We start from the raw sequence: 19,639 nt of genomic DNA, 5'->3' as shown, positions 1-19,639 counted from the left end.
CTTTGGTGTGCAGTTTATTTGTGTGTTGTGTGTGTACTCTACGTGCACACTGGATGCATGATGAGTTTGTTGGACTGGACTAAGGCCAAGTTGCAATCATTATTAGTGATGATTAACTGCAAATAGCTAAAGTGTAGGGAGGGGGGGGGGAGAGAGAGGGCAAGAGAGACAATCAAAGAACAGAACTGAGGACGAGAGAACAGACAGAGAAATATAATGAGGGACGAGCAGGGAACACAGAAGATAAATGCAATCTTTGAAGACGGGGAAGACCAAAGCCTGGACTGAGAGGAGGTGAAGGAGAATGGAGGGAAAGAAAGGATTTTCTGTCCTAACATTTTCTGATTATTAATTTATAAATAAAAGCGCACGAAAAGTGAGAGAAAGATGGATACAGACACTTTTTAGATTCTGGGGTTATTCATTAATTCATGAAAGCAAAAGACTGAAGGAAAGACAGAGGGCTGAAGATTAGAAGAAAAGGAGTAAAGAACGAGCGGAGAGAGAGAGAGAGAGAGAGAGAGAGAGAGAGAGAGAGAGAGAGATCCACTGAGCATTAGATTCTCGTCTTGTTTATTTATTCATGTATTCATGGAGTTGAGAGAATTTTGTCATTCATCTGAGCCAGGCAGCTGATATCAACATTTCCACATTACAACCCTCACAAGTTTTGCTGTCTGCACTTTACAGAGAGATGGAGGCTGATGGCTGTAATTTGTCTTTTGTCACACACATGTACTTCACTGGATCCAGAGAGGAAGAGTTCTCTTGTTTCCTTACTAACTGGACCCGGTCGAGTTATAGAGTCCCAGTGAAAGAAAATCCCCCCTGAGATGTTCTATAGAACCCCCCCCCACACGTCCCCCCCAGTGAGCCAATGTGTTGGATTCACCATCTTCTCCGATACATGTGTTCTGCCATGTAACGCAAATGTGAGGGTTTGTGTTGCTGCAGCAGAGCTCGATGGATTACAGCGGATCACACCCGAGCACGGGGGTATCATCAAACCCAACACCCTGAGGAGCCGTGGTGGAAAAGTGGCTCTGAAGAGGCCGTTTAGATCTTTTGATTATGTAAATTTCATTAACAGAAACAAGCCATTTGTTAATTTGTTTTTTTTTTTTGGGAACTTGACGGTTAAAAGGGATCTTCAGAGTTTCCGTCTTCCAGAGGAACATTCAGCTCTGATTGAAGAGTTCAAACTGAGACATGTTTACATCCTCAGAGGAGGTTTATGTGATGTTGGTTTGTTTGTTTTTTTAAAGCAAGATTATGCAAAATAACTACTGGATGGATTTCTACGAAACTTGGTGGAAGGATGAGGGAAAAGTTTAGTGTGGATCTGGATTAGGAATCAGATCCAGGAACTTCTTCTTGTTTTCCTTAACATTGGGTGTTTCTCTACATTTTCTATTGATTTCCCAGAGACTCATTCATGGATGTCGATGAAAAATGGAAGTAGATGCTCCACTGAGTGTTATATATATATGAGATTGTTCACATGATTCAGTACAGCTTTCAGCTTGAATGTGACAGAAACATGGACTCAAACAGGAAGCACCTGCTGAGTGAGAAACGTGGTCATCGTCACTGATTCTGTGATTCTGCAGTTTTCTCTGCGTTCAAGCTGAATTAATGGAAACTGGATTGTTGTGCTTTGGAGAGTGAAGAACTTTCATTATTTTTAATTAATCCTCACAAAGAAACTTGTTTTTTTTCAAAAGTTTTTCAAATTTTACTCTTAGATTCTTTGATGGAGAGACAGCGAATCACAAAGACTCATTAGGGTTTTGGTCTGTGGTGATCAAATTAACATATTGACTGATCAAGATTCAAGATTAATTGTATTGGTCCCACACACATGCACAGACACATGTAAATGGGGGACATTTGTCCTCTGCTATTGACCCATCCGTGTGAACATAGCAGGACACAACACACACACAGTGAACACAGAGAGCAGTGGGCAGCCATAGGTGCCTTGCTCAGGGGAACTTAGACAGTGGGGTAGGGAGAGTCTTCTTGGACTTGAACAGATCCAGGTATGTTTTGTGTCACTCTGTGGAGTTGAAACAGAGACCTTCCAGTCTGATGTCTGTATTTTTCTGCCACTAGTCCACAGACTAGAACAGCTCATACACCTCCACCAAGGCCCAACAGTCCCCGTGAATCCAATCTGCAACAAACTACACACACTCATAAAAATCCGTCCTCCAAATAAGCCAGATTTTTTCTGTCATTAAGATTCATGAATTATTCCCGAGGGGGAAACAAACACAATGTTCCAGCAGGTGGAAATCCAGTCACTTATTGTTACGTTATCCTAGTGACAACAAAGAACAACAACCTTCCCTCCTGGTCTGTGTTCGATTCCGTCCTCCCCTCCTCTTCCTCTCCGACCGGCCGAGCTGTTCAGCAACATTACCCGGGTTCCCGTCACTCAGTATTCCCTCGGAGATAGAACAATGCTGGAATAATAATGGGTCAAACATAATTTATGAGCCCTGCTGCCTACTCAGACATTTATTGGCCTTAAATGGACTTTAGTGAACTGTGCATTTAATTCACCTCTCGCCTCCTCTGGTGTGTGCAGATTTATCTCAGTGTGTTGTATTGCCAAGCTCAGAAATATGAAATAAATTAGAGAGAGAGAGAGAGAGAGAGAGAGAGAGAGAGAGAGAGAGAGAGAGAGAGCATAGGAGCAGGAGCTTTACTAAAATTAACATATTTGTTTTCTGTGTCCAATCTTTTATTTTTCCTTTATAATAACCAAGCATGGACATAAAGAAAAAGGATTGGATTAGCTCCCCCCGACTTACAATCTGTTTTGTTCTGAATTCATTATTGGTGACCTGCATTTCCTCCTTCTCTCTTCTCTGTTATTATTGTTATTGTAAGTACATTTTAAACCGTGTAGCAGTTGTGACCTTGTTTGTCAGATTTGGGCAATTTAATCGTATTTATACACTCATGGAAAAATCTCTACAGTAAAAGTAAAAGTGTAAAGTTTTTGATCCATTTATTCAAAATAATTCACTGAAGTGTAAAAAACCCACTGGTCTTTATATAAACTCCTATTTTACCTGGTTCCTCTAACACCAGCAGCCAGAGGTGCTTCTTATTCCAAGGAAAGTGTAACCTACTATTGAAACATCAATAATGCAGTGGGGACTATTTTTCTTTTCATAAATAACATTATTGTGGAAGCAACAATCCCACAGATTTAGGACTGTAAATATTTTATACACCCGTAAAAAGGTATGATGGTGACCTGCTGGTGTATTGGCTGCACTGTTTTCCTTCTCAAGGGATTTTCTTTCTTCTTGCTCTTGTTGCATCTTTGAGTGAGGAAGTGTTCTCTCTGTTTTCTATCTGCAGAACTTCCCGGAGCTCCGTCCAACTTAGTCATCTCCAACATCAGCCCTCGCACAGCGACTCTGCGGTTCCGCCCGGGTTCCGACGGGAAGACGGCCATATCCCGATGGATCGTAGAAGGACAGGTGAGTGTGTAAGACCCTGATTAACATCCGGCTCCGAGGGAGATCTGATCACAAGTGGTCAGCGCTAAGATCAGATCTGAGAGCAGCCGAATGTGACCTGAGAGCCGGTCACTCAGAACCGGACACATGTGCTATATGGTTTTTCTAATGGGTAAAATCTTTAATAACAAAATACAAACACACAGCATTGATTCATTCAGTACCTCCTTACACTGCTCACTCTCTTTCTGTCTATCTCTCTCATGCCAACACACACAGAGACACACACACACAGAGACACACAACGATACACACACACCAACACACAAACAGTGAAATATGTGATTTTATCTTCACAAACAAACAAAACAAACAAATGATGTACGTGATGATTTGCCTATAGAGGTGGGGAAGTCGGATCCAATCACAAGGGATCTTAGGAGACACATTCAGGAAGCAGACGAACTTAACGCTGTCCAACTTCTTGATTGGTTGTCTCTGGACGGACATGTCCTTATTGTCACATCTCTCTTCTCCAGGTGGTGAAGGAGGACGGACAAGGGGACGCGTGGGGAGTCGTCCACCAGGAGGACAACCAGCCAGATGCAGACACGCTGGAGATTCCCAACCTCGCTCCGTTCACTCAGTACAGGTGAGCGGCAAACACACACGGGTCACCTGCACGAGAACACAGTCCGGTGATACAACCCACACACACACACACACGCACACACACACACACATAGACACACACCCGGGAGAATCTGCAGCATTGCTCAACTCAGGTGAAGTTAGATAAATCACACAGAGAGACAGTTCCATCTGAGACTTTTCTGTTTGTCAGCACCTTCACTGCTGCTGCATGCAGATCCTTATTACCCCCCCCCCCCCATCTTAAATAGCTAAGAGGAAGGAGGGAAGGAGAAGAGAGGAAGGAGGGAAGGAGGAGAGAGCAAGAAGGGCAGCAGAGAGCATTACAGAGGAGGAGGAGGAGTGTCTGTAATCCCTGCTCAAGGGCCATGGGGAGCCGGCAGTTTGTAAATGTGATCTATCCCCACTCTGAACAGCTCCCCCCCCCCCCCCCCCGCCCCGCCCCGCCCTCTCTATCTATATGTCTATCTCTGCCTCTCGCTCTTTGTATCTCCGTCTTCATCTGAAATGGGATTGCGGTACGTGTGTGTGTGTGTGTGTGTACACTTTGTGCACTCACAGGGATTATGTTGTCACAGGCGACACCACTGGGACGTTAGATGAAGTGAGGCACTTGTGTGTCTGTGCCTTATCCCTCGCTTTAAGTTCCTCTTTACACCCGGCTCTCTATCTCCCAACGCTGGGACCACGAGTCACAGATGAAGTCTCTCGCTCGCCCGCCCGCTGCACACCCACACGTATATTTGTCACTCACACCCACAACTGAAGCACGGAGGCATTTAGATCCAACACAAAGACACAATCGCTCCCTCGTGGCTGAACGTGTGTGTGTCTGTCAACGGGTTACGGTTTTTTTTTTTCTGACTGATATTCGGATTAATTCAATTCGACGATACGTCAGGGGCTTTTCTCAGAAATCCCCTTGAGAGGAGTTTCACCTGAAGGATGCCATAGTGTAGAAATGTTTTTATATTTATGTTCTGTAATAAATAACGCAGAGGATCTTCCTAGAAATAAAACCAAATACTCGAAAATAGTCTTTCTCCACTATCAGTGTGACGTGTGGTTGTCTTGTTGACCTGTGTTATATAAATGTCCAACCCTAGGGGCAATTTTGTTTTGAAATAACTTCTTATGTTTTGGTCACAGTCTGATTATTTCTCATAAAACAATCACATAACTTAGATTTGATCGGTTCTAGCCATGAAAATGTAATTTACCTGCTAATTAATCTTATTATCAAACATTTATCATCATTGTCTACTCTCTCTTCTTTGTAACTCGTGCTTTAGGTTCTGAACTTTTATTTTCCAAGCCCGACTGGATCACTGTGACATTACCAGAGTGGTTATCTCCCCACAGTGGACATTATACTACAGTTTTCATGGTGCTGGTTCTCCTCATGACGAATAAACTCAACTTTGACTTGTTTTTGTTTCCTCTCCAGGTTCAGGCTGCGTCAGGTGAACATTGTCGGAGCCAGTCCCATGAGCGCCCCCTCCAGGCTGATTCAGACCTTGCAGGCGGCACCTGACACGCACCCCTCTAACCTCACCCTGCTGTCTGCTACACAGTCCAGTCTGCGCTTCAGCTGGATGGTACACACACACACACACACACACACACACACACACACACACACACACAGACACACACTTCACTCTAAAACTGTAAAACCTTGCTCCTCGCCCCGTTACACTTCTTCAAACATTGCTAATTTGACTGAAGGGGATTTTCTTTTGTGTTCCTTCGCTCTGCATCTCCGTGTGCCTGCTCTGTATGTATGTGTGTGTGTGTGTGTCTATGTGTGTGTGTGTGTGTGTGTGTGTGTGCGTGTGTACGTGCACGTTTGCTCTCCAGCAGCAGGACTGAACAGCTTGAGTGGATGACAGCCTATAATCAGTGTCTCTCCTGGTTATCAGTGCTAAAACTAATCTGTCACATTCCCCCTTCACCCTGCGGACTGCTCGCAGCACAAACTGAAATATAATTTCCCCCTCACTGTCTTTTCTTTTTTTGCTCTTGTTCCTGCCCTCCCCCCCACCCTCTCTCCCCCTCTCCCCCCTTCCCTTCTTCTATTATAACATAAATGGAGGGCAGAGTATTTTTCCATTTAAGAGCTGGAATGAGAAAAAGAGCCTGTCAATTCAGACACAGACACTGAGGCGCTACTGGCTACCTATGCAGCATGCTAATGGGATTCCACCTGCATGTTAGTGCCCAGCCTGAGCTGCAGCATGCTAGGTTCGCTGCTGTAGTGGAACCATCACAATGGTTTCAGCCAAGGCTATTATTCTAAGCTGCATATTAAGGGTAATAAAGCTAATGTGACATTCTGTATTATGGCTCCTAAATGCTAAGCCGGGCTAAATCACGGTGGGTATTTAAAATGACTGGGTGTCTCACGACCTTATCTGCTGCACGGCACAGAGCCGCCGCCGCTCTACATTGTTGGTTAAGATCTAATAATGTGGATTTACACACTGTGAGCAAACTAAACGCTCCCGCTGAAGTGATTGTGAGGCGCTGAATTTAGGTGACTGGGGCTGTAATGCATAATGACACGGTGGGTCACAGGCAGAGATGATGAGGTGACGGGAGGGGGGGAGGGGGGGGGGGTGGGTGACAGGAAATGAGAGGGGAAGCACGTTAAAGAGGATGACAGCGGGGGAAGAGGACGGGGAGAAGCTGGCGAGAGGAGGAGCAGGAGATGGGGTGTCAGAGCAGGAGCAGGTTTTTGACACGTCAGATAAATAACAATATTCTGGGTCTTTTCCTGATTCATTTGCAGAAGTAAAAAGTTGTTTGAGAAGTTATTATCTAATTTTACCACCTGTCTATAATAACACAAGGTCCTCGCCTCAGTATGTAAAGAACCTTGAGAGAGTGTAAGCTGTGATTTGGTGTGATATACATAAATTCTAATCTGCTCTTTGTTCTCCCGCCTCCTCTTTACTCTGCAGCCTCTTCCTGAGTCCGAGTACAACAGCAGCCCAGAGACCGTGGGCTACCGGCTGCGTGTGTGGAGGACGGACGGGCAGGGGGAGGACAGGATGGACGATGCGGAGGGAGCAGGGGAGACCGCTGAGGCCACGATAGAGGGTCTGAATCCCTGGACCCAGTACCAGGTCCAGATACAGGCCTACAACTCCATAGGACCTGGACCCTGGAGTAACACCATCGCTGCAAAGACGGCAGAATCCGGTACGAACGTTCACCTCTGTCTCCTGTTTGGAGATATAGAGCCGCCTCATATCTCTGCACACTCCCTCTGTTCCACTGAGGGAAAGGATGGATGGAGAGAGGGAGGAGAAGATGGAGATGATTCAGATAAAAGCAAAGCCTGGTTTAGAAAGCAAGTAGTAATGAGCTTTCTCTCTTTCTCTCTCTTTCTCTCTGTGTGTGTGTTCTCTAGTTCCGTCTGGAACTCCGATGAATGTTTCTGCTGAGGCAGTGAGTTCCACCCAGATCCTGCTCAAGTGGTCGCCTCTGCCCCGGGCTCAGAGAAATGGAGTCATACTTGGATATAAGGTGTTTAAAACTCTCCAACACACACACACACACTCTCACACACACACACACACACACACACACACCGCCACTTTCCATCCTCACATTTTCACTCGACTCCCTCAGTCCATTACCAATTCCTCCAACTCCATCACACACACACACACAAACACACACACACACACACACACAGACACACACACACACACGGACACGGACACACAAATGTCGGATATAGCACAAATATGATGTAACATCCTGTAACTGCTGCAGTTTTATGTTTCTTCCTTTATAAGCAACTGGGGGGGGGGGTAAAGGAGTAGGAGGGGTGGGGTGTGTGGGGGGGGTCATTCAGAAGAGTGAGGCTTTCATGTTTAATACTCTTTCATAAAACAGCTTGTATCACGTCGCAGTAGAAACAATGGCTGGATTTACACGTGTGTCTGAATAAAGAGAGAATAATCCATAAAGCCTGCCGGCTCCTGAGGGCGTCTTGTTTTTAGAATCCTGAAACAGGAGCAGAAGTTTGTGCAGGAGCCGGCGGTGTGTTGAGCACACGTGCACACACGAGTTTGAATCCACTTCTGCATCACTATTTAAGTCCGGACTTTCACGACCCACTTAAGCCGTCACATGTATCCACGTCTGCCAAATCACAGCTCGTCCTTTTCTTTCATTTCCAAGTTGGAGAATCGAGTTCTGCTGAAACCGCCGCCGGTGACGAAATGACATCTTCTGATGTGCAAGCTTCTAAAAACGCAACCAAAAAAAATCTGGATTAAATACATGGCGAAGTGAAAGGTGCACTCATTCTTGCCTGAGTGCACCACTTACCGGCAGACACACCCCTTCTTCTGCACCCAGTGTAGCTCCACTTGCTTTCTGCGAGCTCCCACGCAGCTCCTCCAGGGATTTATCATAATGAACTCCACTTCCCTGTTTGATTTTTAAAATAAAGAGAAGACAAGTGCTAATTTTTTTTTGTAATATTGCTTTTCCCGTGCAGCGGGTCAAATGTTTCCCTCTTCGACATCTTCAGAGCGGAAGATTTAATAAAGAGAAACCTCATGCAAAATATGTTTCCCAACATAAAAGTGCCATTGAGTAGGACTCTTAATCGCCACTGGAAGAAAATACAGCAGAACAAAGCTCTAAAGAGGTTTGGTCGTCTTCTAGATAAACTCATACACAGAGGAAAACAGACTGTGTGAGTAAAAACCAGCGGCAATCCTGTATTTAAAAAATGTAAAAATTCAGGTCATATGTTGCGCCAACCCCCAAAGCACATCTCCCCCCCCCCCATCTGTGTGTCTCCTCCTGCCTTCCTGAGCCTCACAGCCGAGCTACATGCCAGCCATGCTAATAGAGGAGAAGTGGCTGCCAGCAGCGGCTCCTCAGCACCTCCCCTCCGAGATGTAGCCCTCCAGCCTCCTGCTGCCACACCACGATTTCTCTTTTCAGACACTTAAGAGTTGACATTTTCCTTCAGAATGATTTAGAGAGGGGCAGCGAGTTCTTGAAACATGAAAAACTGAAAAAAGAAACAGTTCTTGACACGTGTTCAAATTGGATCCCGGTGCCAGTGGAAGCACAGTGTGTGTTTTTTAATAAATGGATGTTTCGGTTAAAAAATGTGGTAATATTCTGTATGAAAAGACCAAAAAAGGAAGTCTTCTCTTGCCTCATCTGATATCACCGATTCCTCTGTGCCCACCACCCTCTGCTGTGAGCCACAGCGTCTCACTGTCTGACACGTTGCTTCACACTGTGAAACCCTGTGAGGCAAGTGTGTGTGACTCCAGCACCATGAACACTCCCCCTGCATGGAATCACTTCCACTCCGCCAATGCTATAAATACTTTTCAACAAACACACCTTTTATTGATGATTGAGAAGTTGTTTATTTTGTACGTCTACCACCTGTTTAACACCAGTTTAAAATCTATAATAATAATAGAAAGTAGAGAAATGGAGCGACGCTTGTTCAGATAACTGGAGCTGCCTTGATCGAGTCATGTGACCTCTCTGCACAGTCCTCCATCACACGCCCCCTCCACAGTGTGATTGGTCTATTTGAGATGCTAATATTTCCTATATCTCTCCCTTTGCTCGTCAGTGCCTCCGCTGCCCTGGGTCAGTATTGCTGTGCCTGTGGATTTAGTTTGATTTAATGATATTTGCTCCTCACTTCCCATTATCTCGACATAATAGAGATAATGGGCCGAACTCTAAGTATCTTCTGCTGCTAATAAATACTTCAAATGTGAGGTAACTGACTGAGATAGTATTTACACATCCAGCAGCATTCATTTGTACTCATGTACCTGCCTGTACTGGGAATACGGGTCCATTACTGGCTCTCCTTCCAGCTCAGTCTTGAAGACACCCACCTGCTTGATCCTACCTGTCTGAAAGCCACATTATAAACACCGGAGGTCAACCAAATACAGGAAAGTTACATGGATATGAATGAAAATAATGCACTGAAAAGTTGCAATACAGCTTTCTCCAACTTTGAGGAAATGGTAAATGGTGGATGAGCGGCTCTGTGTACTGGTTGGTGAGCTGGGCAGTGGACTCTCAGAGCTTTGACCTCTCTGGTCTTCCCCCGGTCGAAAACCACCCTGTACGTATCCAGACTGAACAGAAACAGTGGAATCATGAAGCAAAAACAATCTGCTGAGAAATGAAACAAAGCTGTGAGGAACTGTGGGGAACTGTGGAGATAATTGTGTGTGGGTTCATCCCAACAAATGACCTCTCCCCCGCGTCCAAGGAGCCATTGTTAGTAGAGCAGCTTTAAAGATTTATGTCTTAGCTGGAAACAAACAGACTCAGGGATGAGTAAGAAACTCAAATTACTGAGAGAGTAACTCACTGCTGGTTCTGTTCTCTGTGGGAGTTGTTGACAATAACAAAAGTATAGAATATCACAAATCGTTTTTTATCTCTATCTGTGATTGTGTACGTGGATTTGTGTGTAACTTGTTGCTGTGTGTGTGTGTGTCTGTGTCTCCAGGTGTTTTTCAGTGAGAAGGACTCGGACCTTCCTCCCAGTGTTCAGGTGACAGAAGGAGAAGGCAACGTGTCGCTGCTCCTCCGGCTCCTCCGGCGCTACACGGTGTACGAGCTGCAGGTTCTGGGCTTCACGCAGCTCGGGGACGGCCCCCTCAGCAGCCCCGTCCTGCTCCGGACCAAAGAGGACGGTAGGACCTGTCTCAGAGTGTCTCCCTGTGATCACTGACCTTTCTGCTCGGCAGCTTCTTCAACACTTTCGCCTCCGTCTCACCTCTGAAGCTGTTCTTCACCTCCTTGCACCTCGGCTGTCAGCGCAGCCCGTCTCTCCACCGCTGCACCCATCACCCAGCGGGTTCAGCTCATCCATCAGAACCCCTCCCCTGTCTAAACTCGGAGAACATGTTGTGTAGACGTGTGTGTGTGTGTGTGTGTGTGTGTGTGTGTGTGTGTGTGTGGATCTCTTCAGATCTCTCGCAGAGATGTGGTAACCATGGCAGACTTTTCAGGATGCCAGCAACCCACTCTGGTATTTCAGAATAATACAACACAAGCGCACTCACACAGACACACACACACACGTGCAAACGGAGAGAGTCTCGTTCACACGCTCACACACACTCTTCCTCTATCAAACAGTGTCACGTTTGAAAAGATTTTCTCATTTCAGGATGAAACAAGAACGGGAAAGTCAATTCCCGGCAATGTATAATGAAGCTCCATCCTGTCTGTCAGTCACACACATACACATACTGTACATACACACGCACGCACACACACACACATACACACACACACACAGACACACACTCGGGTTGATGGGTATTTGGTGGTGTGGAACATGTGCTTTTATCAGGAACAAAGACGGAGTCGGTGTGAGGTTGAGAGAAAATTACATTTTTTATTTTGTGTCTTTAAGAGCTTCCTCTTAAAATGTATAAGACCGACTCCATGTGTGTGTGTGTGTGTGTGTCTGTGTGTGTCCACTTCCACATGTGTATATAACGTTTATCATAAATGAGCCTTTTGATTATAGACATGATGTTCAGATGTTGTTTTCCTCTTCCTCTGTGCTCCAGCTTCTCTTTATCAGAGTTTAACTCTCCTGCCAAACTCCCGTCTCTCCTCTTCTCTCCAGTCCCAGGCCCGTCTGTCAGGATGGTGTTTCCAGAAGTTCGACTGTCATCAGTCAGGGTGGTTTGGCAGCCGCCCACAAACCCCAACGGCATCATACTAGGTACAAAGCCCAAACGCACACAGACACACACACACACACTCACAAGAAAGCAGATATTTGATAACAACGGTCTAATCATCATTAAAAGTTTTATGCTTGTGGTGACAATAGATTTATTTTCAATTGCTGAAGGATAGAGTTTGCAGAGGGAATGAGTTAGCAGTTTTAAACACGTGAATACACACACACACACACACACACACACACATACACACTGCTGTGATCTTTCAAGGGAAGGAAGGAAGTAAAAGCCGTAAAATGGAAAAGAGCTGATTCTGTTTTTAGCTTTCAAACAGGGGTCAGCTCTTTCTACCTTCCACTTCACTGCCAAGGATTGTTGGTATTTATGTACATGTGTTTGAGTGTATGTGTGTGTGTGTCTGTGTGTGTGTGTGTGTGTGTGTGTGTGTGTGTGTCAGTCATCAGGCTTGTACCTGGGAAAAAAGGCCATTATAGCTGCTGAAGCAAGACCCCTTTTCTAATGCATACATAAACACACATACTGTATAGGCACACAGGGAGTTACACACACACACACACACACACACACACTAACACACACACATTACTTGTTTCTGAAACAGAAAATTGAAGAGTGAATCAGAAAGAACAGATAGAAGAAGAAGAAGAAGAAGAAGAAAAGCAAGCGAGGAACATGTGAGTGGCTGGAGAAGGGAAAAAAAGACAGAGAGGAGATGTATGGAGGTGAGAGCAGGGACAGGTGTGTGTGTGTGTGTGTTTGTGTGTGTCTGTGTGTGTGTGTGCGCGTGTGTGTGTGTGTGGCACAAAGGGGGAGAGCAGTAGTATTTGTCCTCCCAGTGGGTGAGGGAGTCGAGCAGGACAGTGTGAGTGATGTGTGACTGTATTGTAAGAGGGAGGACATTTAGTGCGACACCACTCTGTGACAGAAGGATGAGTGGGAGGGCAAATCTCTCTCCATCACAGGGACACACACAAACGGCCAGTCCTGCTGTGTCCTTGCTCTGTGTGGGTCTGTGAGTGTGTGTGTGTGTGTGTGTGTGTGTGTTCATGCAGATACAAATAACTGTGGTGCACCGGTTTCTTCAGTGCTCATGACCGCCTCATTTCTCCTTGGGATCTCAACCCACGGGGGGGGGGGGGGGGGGGGGGGGATGACACAGAAAGTGGACAGAGGAGGAACGTGACCTCAGACGCCTCACAATCTAATTCAGCAGGAGGCAGTGAAGCGTTCGTGCGTCTATATGAATATGATAAAGCCTCATGCACGCAAACATCCCAGTGGCAAACTGACTTCGCCTCCCATTTCCATACTACATATTAATTATAATTAAAATCTGAGCATGTAATGTGGTTTTTGTGCATTAAAGCCATAAAATTAAGTTCTCGGGGTAGTCAGTTTGTATATGTTAAACTACTTAATTGGTTTTAGTACTTCATTTTTTAATTTGCTCCAAAAGCCATGTCATAACCAATTTAACACAAGGGTTTGGAATAACACACACACACAAACACACACACACACACACACACAAACACACACAAACCACTTTCATCTCTCAAACATCTCTAATTTGACTTTATAACAATTTCTCTGTTTCACTGTTTAAAAAACTACAGCGCCCCCTGCTGTGCTCTGAAAACCATCCTGTTCAATAGCTTGTGCTGCACAAGGTTGTGTTGCTGCACCAAACAAAGTACGACAAACATTTACACATCCAATAGAAACAAAGTATCTGCCAGGCACAGAACGCACAATGGAGGAGAAACTGCTTGCTCTCCCCCCCGAGTCCCACGTGACCCCCCCGACCCGAATATCACTTCTTAATCTCTGTCCGGACCCAGGTCGACAGGTTCTGAGAGCTCAGGTGGAATAGCAACACAAAGGAGTGTGTTCCTGAGCTCCACAAATTATACAACACAAGTTTCAATACAGGCAATTAACCAAAAAATAGAAAACAACTATTTTGCTCCGAGAGACACGGCCAATACAGGACAAATGGTTTTTATCTGAAAGGTCCTTTACACAGAGGTCCTAAACTCTGCTTCAATGGTTTATTTCATTCAAGGATGGTTGGATGAATATTTTCTCTGGACGGGAAATAAAAGAAAATGTTACAAATTGAATAGATGCAGGAGTAAATCAATTAATCAGCACATCTCCAGGGCTTCAGATTAATATCTCATATAGATGTGATATATAACAATCCATTAAAACAAGCCGTGACATAAAGATAACACATCAATTACGATCTTAAGATTGAAAAGTGATAATTTTAACGTTCAGCATTCAGTCACAGTTTGGAGAGAAAAGGGCTGACAGGTCTAAAAGGAGATGATGTATAGAACCTTGTCCGATAGAGCCTCAGTGGAGTTTTATCCTCAGATCCACTGATACAACTACACAAGGAGACATGATTTAACACAATATACAATTTGTAGTGTTGAAATGGGAGTTGAGGGATGAGAAGAGTCAGGGTGGCAGAATTATATTAAAGTAAAAGCACAGCACAAAGAATTCACTACTATTTACTTTCAAGTGGCTTTCGGTGGTGGTGACTCAAATCAAAGACACAAATCGATTCAGACGAGGCCACAACAACAAGCAGGTACAGGTTCTGAAGAGCCTGAAGAATCCGGAGGAGACACATGTTGAATCTGTCTGTGGAAGAGGGAGCTGGCCTCGCGCTGACATGACACAGTCACTTTGTAATGGAGATTTAGCCTGGAGCGTCTGATGGCAGCGACGTGCTAATGAGATTCAGCTCCGAACATAATGAAGCGCTCTGACCCAATTGTTCGGATGCGAGAGGATTTGTAGTGGAGCTGTTATCCAATAATCTTCCACACGCTGCGTGCACATTAACACAGACTCAGATCTGATGAGATTATCAACCACACAACCAGATTATGATCCTCTGAGCAGATTATCATCCCCCCCCCCCCCCCCCCGCACCAATCACACGCCGCGCTCTCCTCAGATGTTTTGTGTGACTTCACGGAAGCGTGATTGTGCGTGTTGGTTGTACAATACAATCTTCATGTTGAGGTTTTTTTTCTTCTTTTTTTTGTGAGTGGCCAGTGGCCTGTGGAAAGCCCGGTCTGGGATCAGTGGTTTCACGGTGTGTGTGTATGTGTTAAAGTGTGGTTGTGTTATTACATGGCCGGCTGCACAGGAGACAGAGAAACAGACGTCAGCCGTGTACGCCATGGGTCACAGCCACGGGGACAGAGCAGGGACGTGGGATTACATCATGTGTAGGGGGGGGAACGTCTGGATGTGAGAGTGTGTGTGTGAGTTGAATGTTAAGATTGTTTCTATGTTATTGGGAATGAGAGAGTCTATACTGGAAATATCAATAAAGATAGAAGACTTGACAGCTCCCCCAACGTGGGACGTGGGTCCAACTGAAAAAGGTCAAAGTATCAAATACATTTCTCCAAGAGATTTTTTATATTTTAGGTATTTCTTATCCCCTTGATGTATATTACATATATTTGTATTATGTTATTTGATTATATAAGAATAGTGTGACTCCTTTCCCCTGATCAAACTAATTCTCCAAATGCACAACATTCGTATCTTCAGCTTCATTTCTAAATAGTGGGGGGGGGGGGGAGATGCTTCATTCCTCTTCACACGCAGTCTGTGGTGAAGACGTGTAAATGAACACTGTGTGTGTGTCTGTTTATTTTTGTTGTGGAAATGTGATTTGTGAGCTCTGGCATCGTGGAGTTGTGTTTCCAGACTCTCTCCTGTCTCAGGTTGTTCCTCCTTTGATTCCTGTGGGTTCATTGATGGAAAGTAGAACACACAAAAAAAACACACCGAGGATCGAATTCACACTCTGTCTTCAATCCTCAGTCTTCCTGCGTCTTTAATGCTTCTGTCCCTCGCCAGGCTACCAGATCTCCTACTGCCTGGACAGCAGGGAGCCTCTGCGCTGGACCACGGTGGAGGTGGGCTCCACCGCTCGCCAGTTCACGGTCACTGGTCTCTCCTCGGAGCAGACCTACGTGTTCCGGCTCACCGCTCGCACCTCGGTGGGCTGGGGCGAGGAGCAGGAGGCCCTGGTGGTCACCACGGAACGCAGAGGTAAGGGACACACACACACATGTACATTTACATTGACTCTTAAGTGGTGAATCTGTTCAACAAGATAAAGTTTTGGAGTTGAGGTAAGGAGGTGCACGGTATGTGCTTGTCAGGCATGTTAGGGAGTTAGAAGAGTTGAGAGAGGAGGTGCTCTCAGAGGAGAAGAGTCTTCAAGAGGGAGGAGAGAAGATGGATTGCAGAAGGAGATGGACTCTCCTGCTCTGATCACATTGGGTAGCTTGTTCCACCACCAGAGAACAAAGTGGACCAGTCCGGACTGTGATCGCCTCGTGTGCTGGGAGGGAAATGTCAGCCAGCGTTCCTCGGAGGAACTCAGTGGCCGACACGGAGCACAGGCCCGTGTGATGGAGTTCAAGTAGATGGGTGCAGCCCCCAGAAGTCTCTGCAGGCAAACATCAGTGACTTGAACTGTGAAAGTCAGCCCCCCCCCCCCACACACACTTTAACAGTACTTCGGGATCACGCTCCGATTTTAAAAACATCCGACCCGACACTCCGCCTCACCCTGAACCACAAGGTGCTGAACATACCTAAAGAATTTATAGAAATCTAATTTGAACAGTGTTTGTTCAGTGTGACAGGAAACAATGAGATGATGTGAGTCATTCATCAAGGCGTCTTTTCATCAAGCACACATCTGATGAGAGGGGATATTCTCGGCTCTGCCTGGAGTCTCACTGCCGGTGTGTTTAACTATAGAGTCGTCCTGAGGCTGACGGCAAATTGTTTATGAAGAAAGTAAAACTAACTATCCTGAACGAGAGAGACGGTTTCCTCTTTGAACCTTTTCCCCTGTGCTTCAATTTCAGGAACACAAATTCATTTTAATAGGGATTAAAAGCAAAGAAATTTGTTTTCACAGAGATATTTGTTAATGGACGACGGAGCTTTTCTAATCGTCACTGTTGTTTCTTTCAAAACAATATTTTGCAGCAAAAAAAATTTGTAATGCACTTAATTCTGCAAGACACTCAAACACACACACACACACACATGTAAGATGCATGACTGATAGACAAAGCCCTAGATACAGAGCTGTGTGTGAATATGTGAGTAGTAAGTGAATGTCAGCTGTACTTTGAGGAGCTTTGAGTGGTCGTTAAGAACCAGAATAACTCTTTATAAACACAGTCCATTCCCTGTTCTCCCTGCTGAGGAACATAACACGTGGTTGAAAGCCCCATTAAATACTTAACAAGACATATATGTAGTTATAGGTGCTATCTGAACAACTGCACCGAGCAGTGAAGTGAGACGTGTCCTAAGTCTTCATTCACGTGGGAGAAAAATGACACAGAGCAGTAATTTGTGTTGTGTGTGATTGTTAAAAATCAATCCCTCTCTCCCTCTCTCCCTCTCTCTCTCTCTCTCTCTCTTTAAAAATGAATGAACACAGGCCCGGTAAGAGTGTGATTAAATTCTGAAACTGTATTAAATCACACACTAATGGAACCAGCATAACAAGTGTCTTTGTTTTCTATTTATAAAAACAAAAAAAAAACACCTCTCTACATTACTGGATAATTCAACTAGAATAATGGGGTGTGAGCTCGGAGGCTTTGAGTAATGACGAGTAAAATCTGCTTTCTTCATCCAGTCCTGCTGCTTATGAAGCGTCCTGTGCTGCGTTCATGCAACAGGAAGCAGCTAGGAAATTCACATTCGAGTACAAAGATGAATATGAACATAAAAGGTCTTAAAGGACACATATAATGCCCATTTTACCATAAGTTGGTTCCTTGGGGTCTTAATGAAATGTCTGTAACATATTTTGGTCAAAATACCACAAGGATCATTTAAAACAGAACCTTTTTTACCCTGTCTAAAACAGCCCTCCTCAGATTGACCTGTTTTGAGTCTCCCGCAGTGGGAGAAGTGGGAGCAGTGGGAGCTTGAGCTGGCGCAGCAGCAGCCTCCTTCCACACTGTTGAGTCAACGTTTAGAGGTGTCCCGGGGGTCCCTTGTTTATGCGGCCACTTAAATGTCTGACGGGTAGCAGACATGCTGGCCGGTGGAGCCCTGCTAGCGTTAGCTCGCTCGTCCAAGACCATGTAGGGAGGCTCCCTACATGGGCATGGTGAGACTATGACGCTTATTTCGGTCGTTATCCCATTGGACGCACTCTAGTGTATAGTTTCTGAAATAGAGGAACCACAACAAATCGTGGGAGTTGTTTTTTTCCAGAGTTTTTGGGACGGTAGACCTGCCAGATACCCACATTAACATGTAGAATCACTATAAAAGTGGAATTTTCATAATATGTCCCCTTTAAATAAACCAGATTGGTCAGGAAATCCTGTAAATGAGCCAATGTTGAGCAGGAGTGACTTGATTAATGTTATTAATTGTACCTGAGCTCTTCACAATTGTATCATAGTCTCTTATAGTAGAAAATAATGTGATTTTTCATATTAACTTTCAAATAGAGGCAAATTGGTCAAAGACATTTCGGGTTTTGCTACTTCTTAAAGTGTGGGACGGGTACGGTAGGTTTTAAAATTATTATGATCTCTACTCAACATGTGTAATGAGTCGTGGTCTTTGTGAAATCTTTGCAAAAGATAAAAGTCCAGACGCAGAAAAGCAAACAGCTCGGACAGATCCTCCTCGATCCAACCAGCAGTTAGTGGCTGAACGTGCACAATCCGTTTGTACTGGGCTCCGAGTGTTGGTGCAAAAATAAGACGTCTGACCTTTTCCACGAGTCGTTGAGCAAAGAGAGAAAAAGATGAAATGACATTTTAGAAATCTCCAGCGGATTGAACAGAGCATGCACGGCGGCAAATGTAGATATTGAAATCAGCAGGTATTATTTGCTCGAGGGCATAACGAGCGTCTGGAGTTTTCAAACACTCCCCCGAGTCTCTGTGCAACAGTTCATGAAAAATGTTAACTTTTCAGAACAAAACCCTCGTTGTGTTTATTGTGTTACTAAACAGACTCAAATTAACTGACTTGTCGAGTGAAACGAAGATTTGAATTGTCTCTCATGGCATCATGCTCTGTTGTGGGCAGGGAAGAAGTCCCCAACTGTGTGATTCAGGACAGAAGATGAAGTAGAACAGTCATACAAACAGAGATAATGGAGACTGAGCTGTGACTCTCCTTAGTTTTGTCGAACCTTGAACCGGAAAATCACATTTTCTCCTTCAGGCAGTTGATGGACAGAGAGGATGAACAGCTCTTTATAGTGACTTGATTTTCAAAGAGCTAAAGCGACTGAGGAATAAAGTTTATTTTTCAGTTTTTCATCCTCCTCAGATGCTTTTATCTCGTCTCGGTGTATTTTCAGAACTATTTATTTCATTGACGCAACTACCGGTTGACATGTGCACCAGGTTATACAGATGATTTTATTTTACATTTCTCTAAAACTGCGACAGGAGAAGATTGTGTTTAGTTAACGGAATGAACAGCAGGAAGCCAACTGTAAAAATAGATGTTTCATGAACTCACTGACATCTGGTGAATATCTTTTTTTACATTTACACGAATTTGTTGTCGACAGTGGTCGGGAATTTTAGTTTGAAACAACATTTTGAAAGTGTTCTTGTTGCCAGTTTTAGAAAAGGTCTGTAGAGCCGGGGGATAATTCCCTGTGATTCCCATTATAGTTCATCCTGATTCAATTTAATTAAAGAATATTGATTA

The 19,639-nt window shown here is 44.7% G+C and overlaps 1 protein-coding gene across 1 annotated transcript in view; it reads left to right on the top strand.

Annotated features, from left to right (window-relative positions):
- The window catches only part of LOC128429417 (protein sidekick-1), a 48,664-nt gene that overhangs the window by 15,626 nt on the left and 13,399 nt on the right, over window positions 1-19,639 (top strand). The window contains exons 8-15 of the mRNA XM_053415512.1: window positions 3,379-3,500; window positions 4,019-4,131; window positions 5,578-5,728; window positions 7,094-7,334; window positions 7,546-7,661; window positions 10,660-10,846; window positions 11,794-11,892; window positions 15,773-15,967. Of these exons, the coding sequence (XP_053271487.1) occupies window positions 3,379-3,500; window positions 4,019-4,131; window positions 5,578-5,728; window positions 7,094-7,334; window positions 7,546-7,661; window positions 10,660-10,846; window positions 11,794-11,892; window positions 15,773-15,967 (1,224 nt within the window). The remainder of the gene's footprint in view (window positions 1-3,378; window positions 3,501-4,018; window positions 4,132-5,577; window positions 5,729-7,093; window positions 7,335-7,545; window positions 7,662-10,659; window positions 10,847-11,793; window positions 11,893-15,772; window positions 15,968-19,639) is intronic.

The sequence above is a fragment of the Pleuronectes platessa genome, chromosome 3, assembly GCF_947347685.1.
Source record: "Pleuronectes platessa chromosome 3, fPlePla1.1, whole genome shotgun sequence".
In the NCBI taxonomy this organism is placed as follows: domain Eukaryota; kingdom Metazoa; phylum Chordata; class Actinopteri; order Pleuronectiformes; family Pleuronectidae; genus Pleuronectes; species Pleuronectes platessa.
The sequence above is the reverse complement of the archived record's forward strand: the minus strand, read 5'-3'. Positions and strand labels throughout refer to the sequence as shown.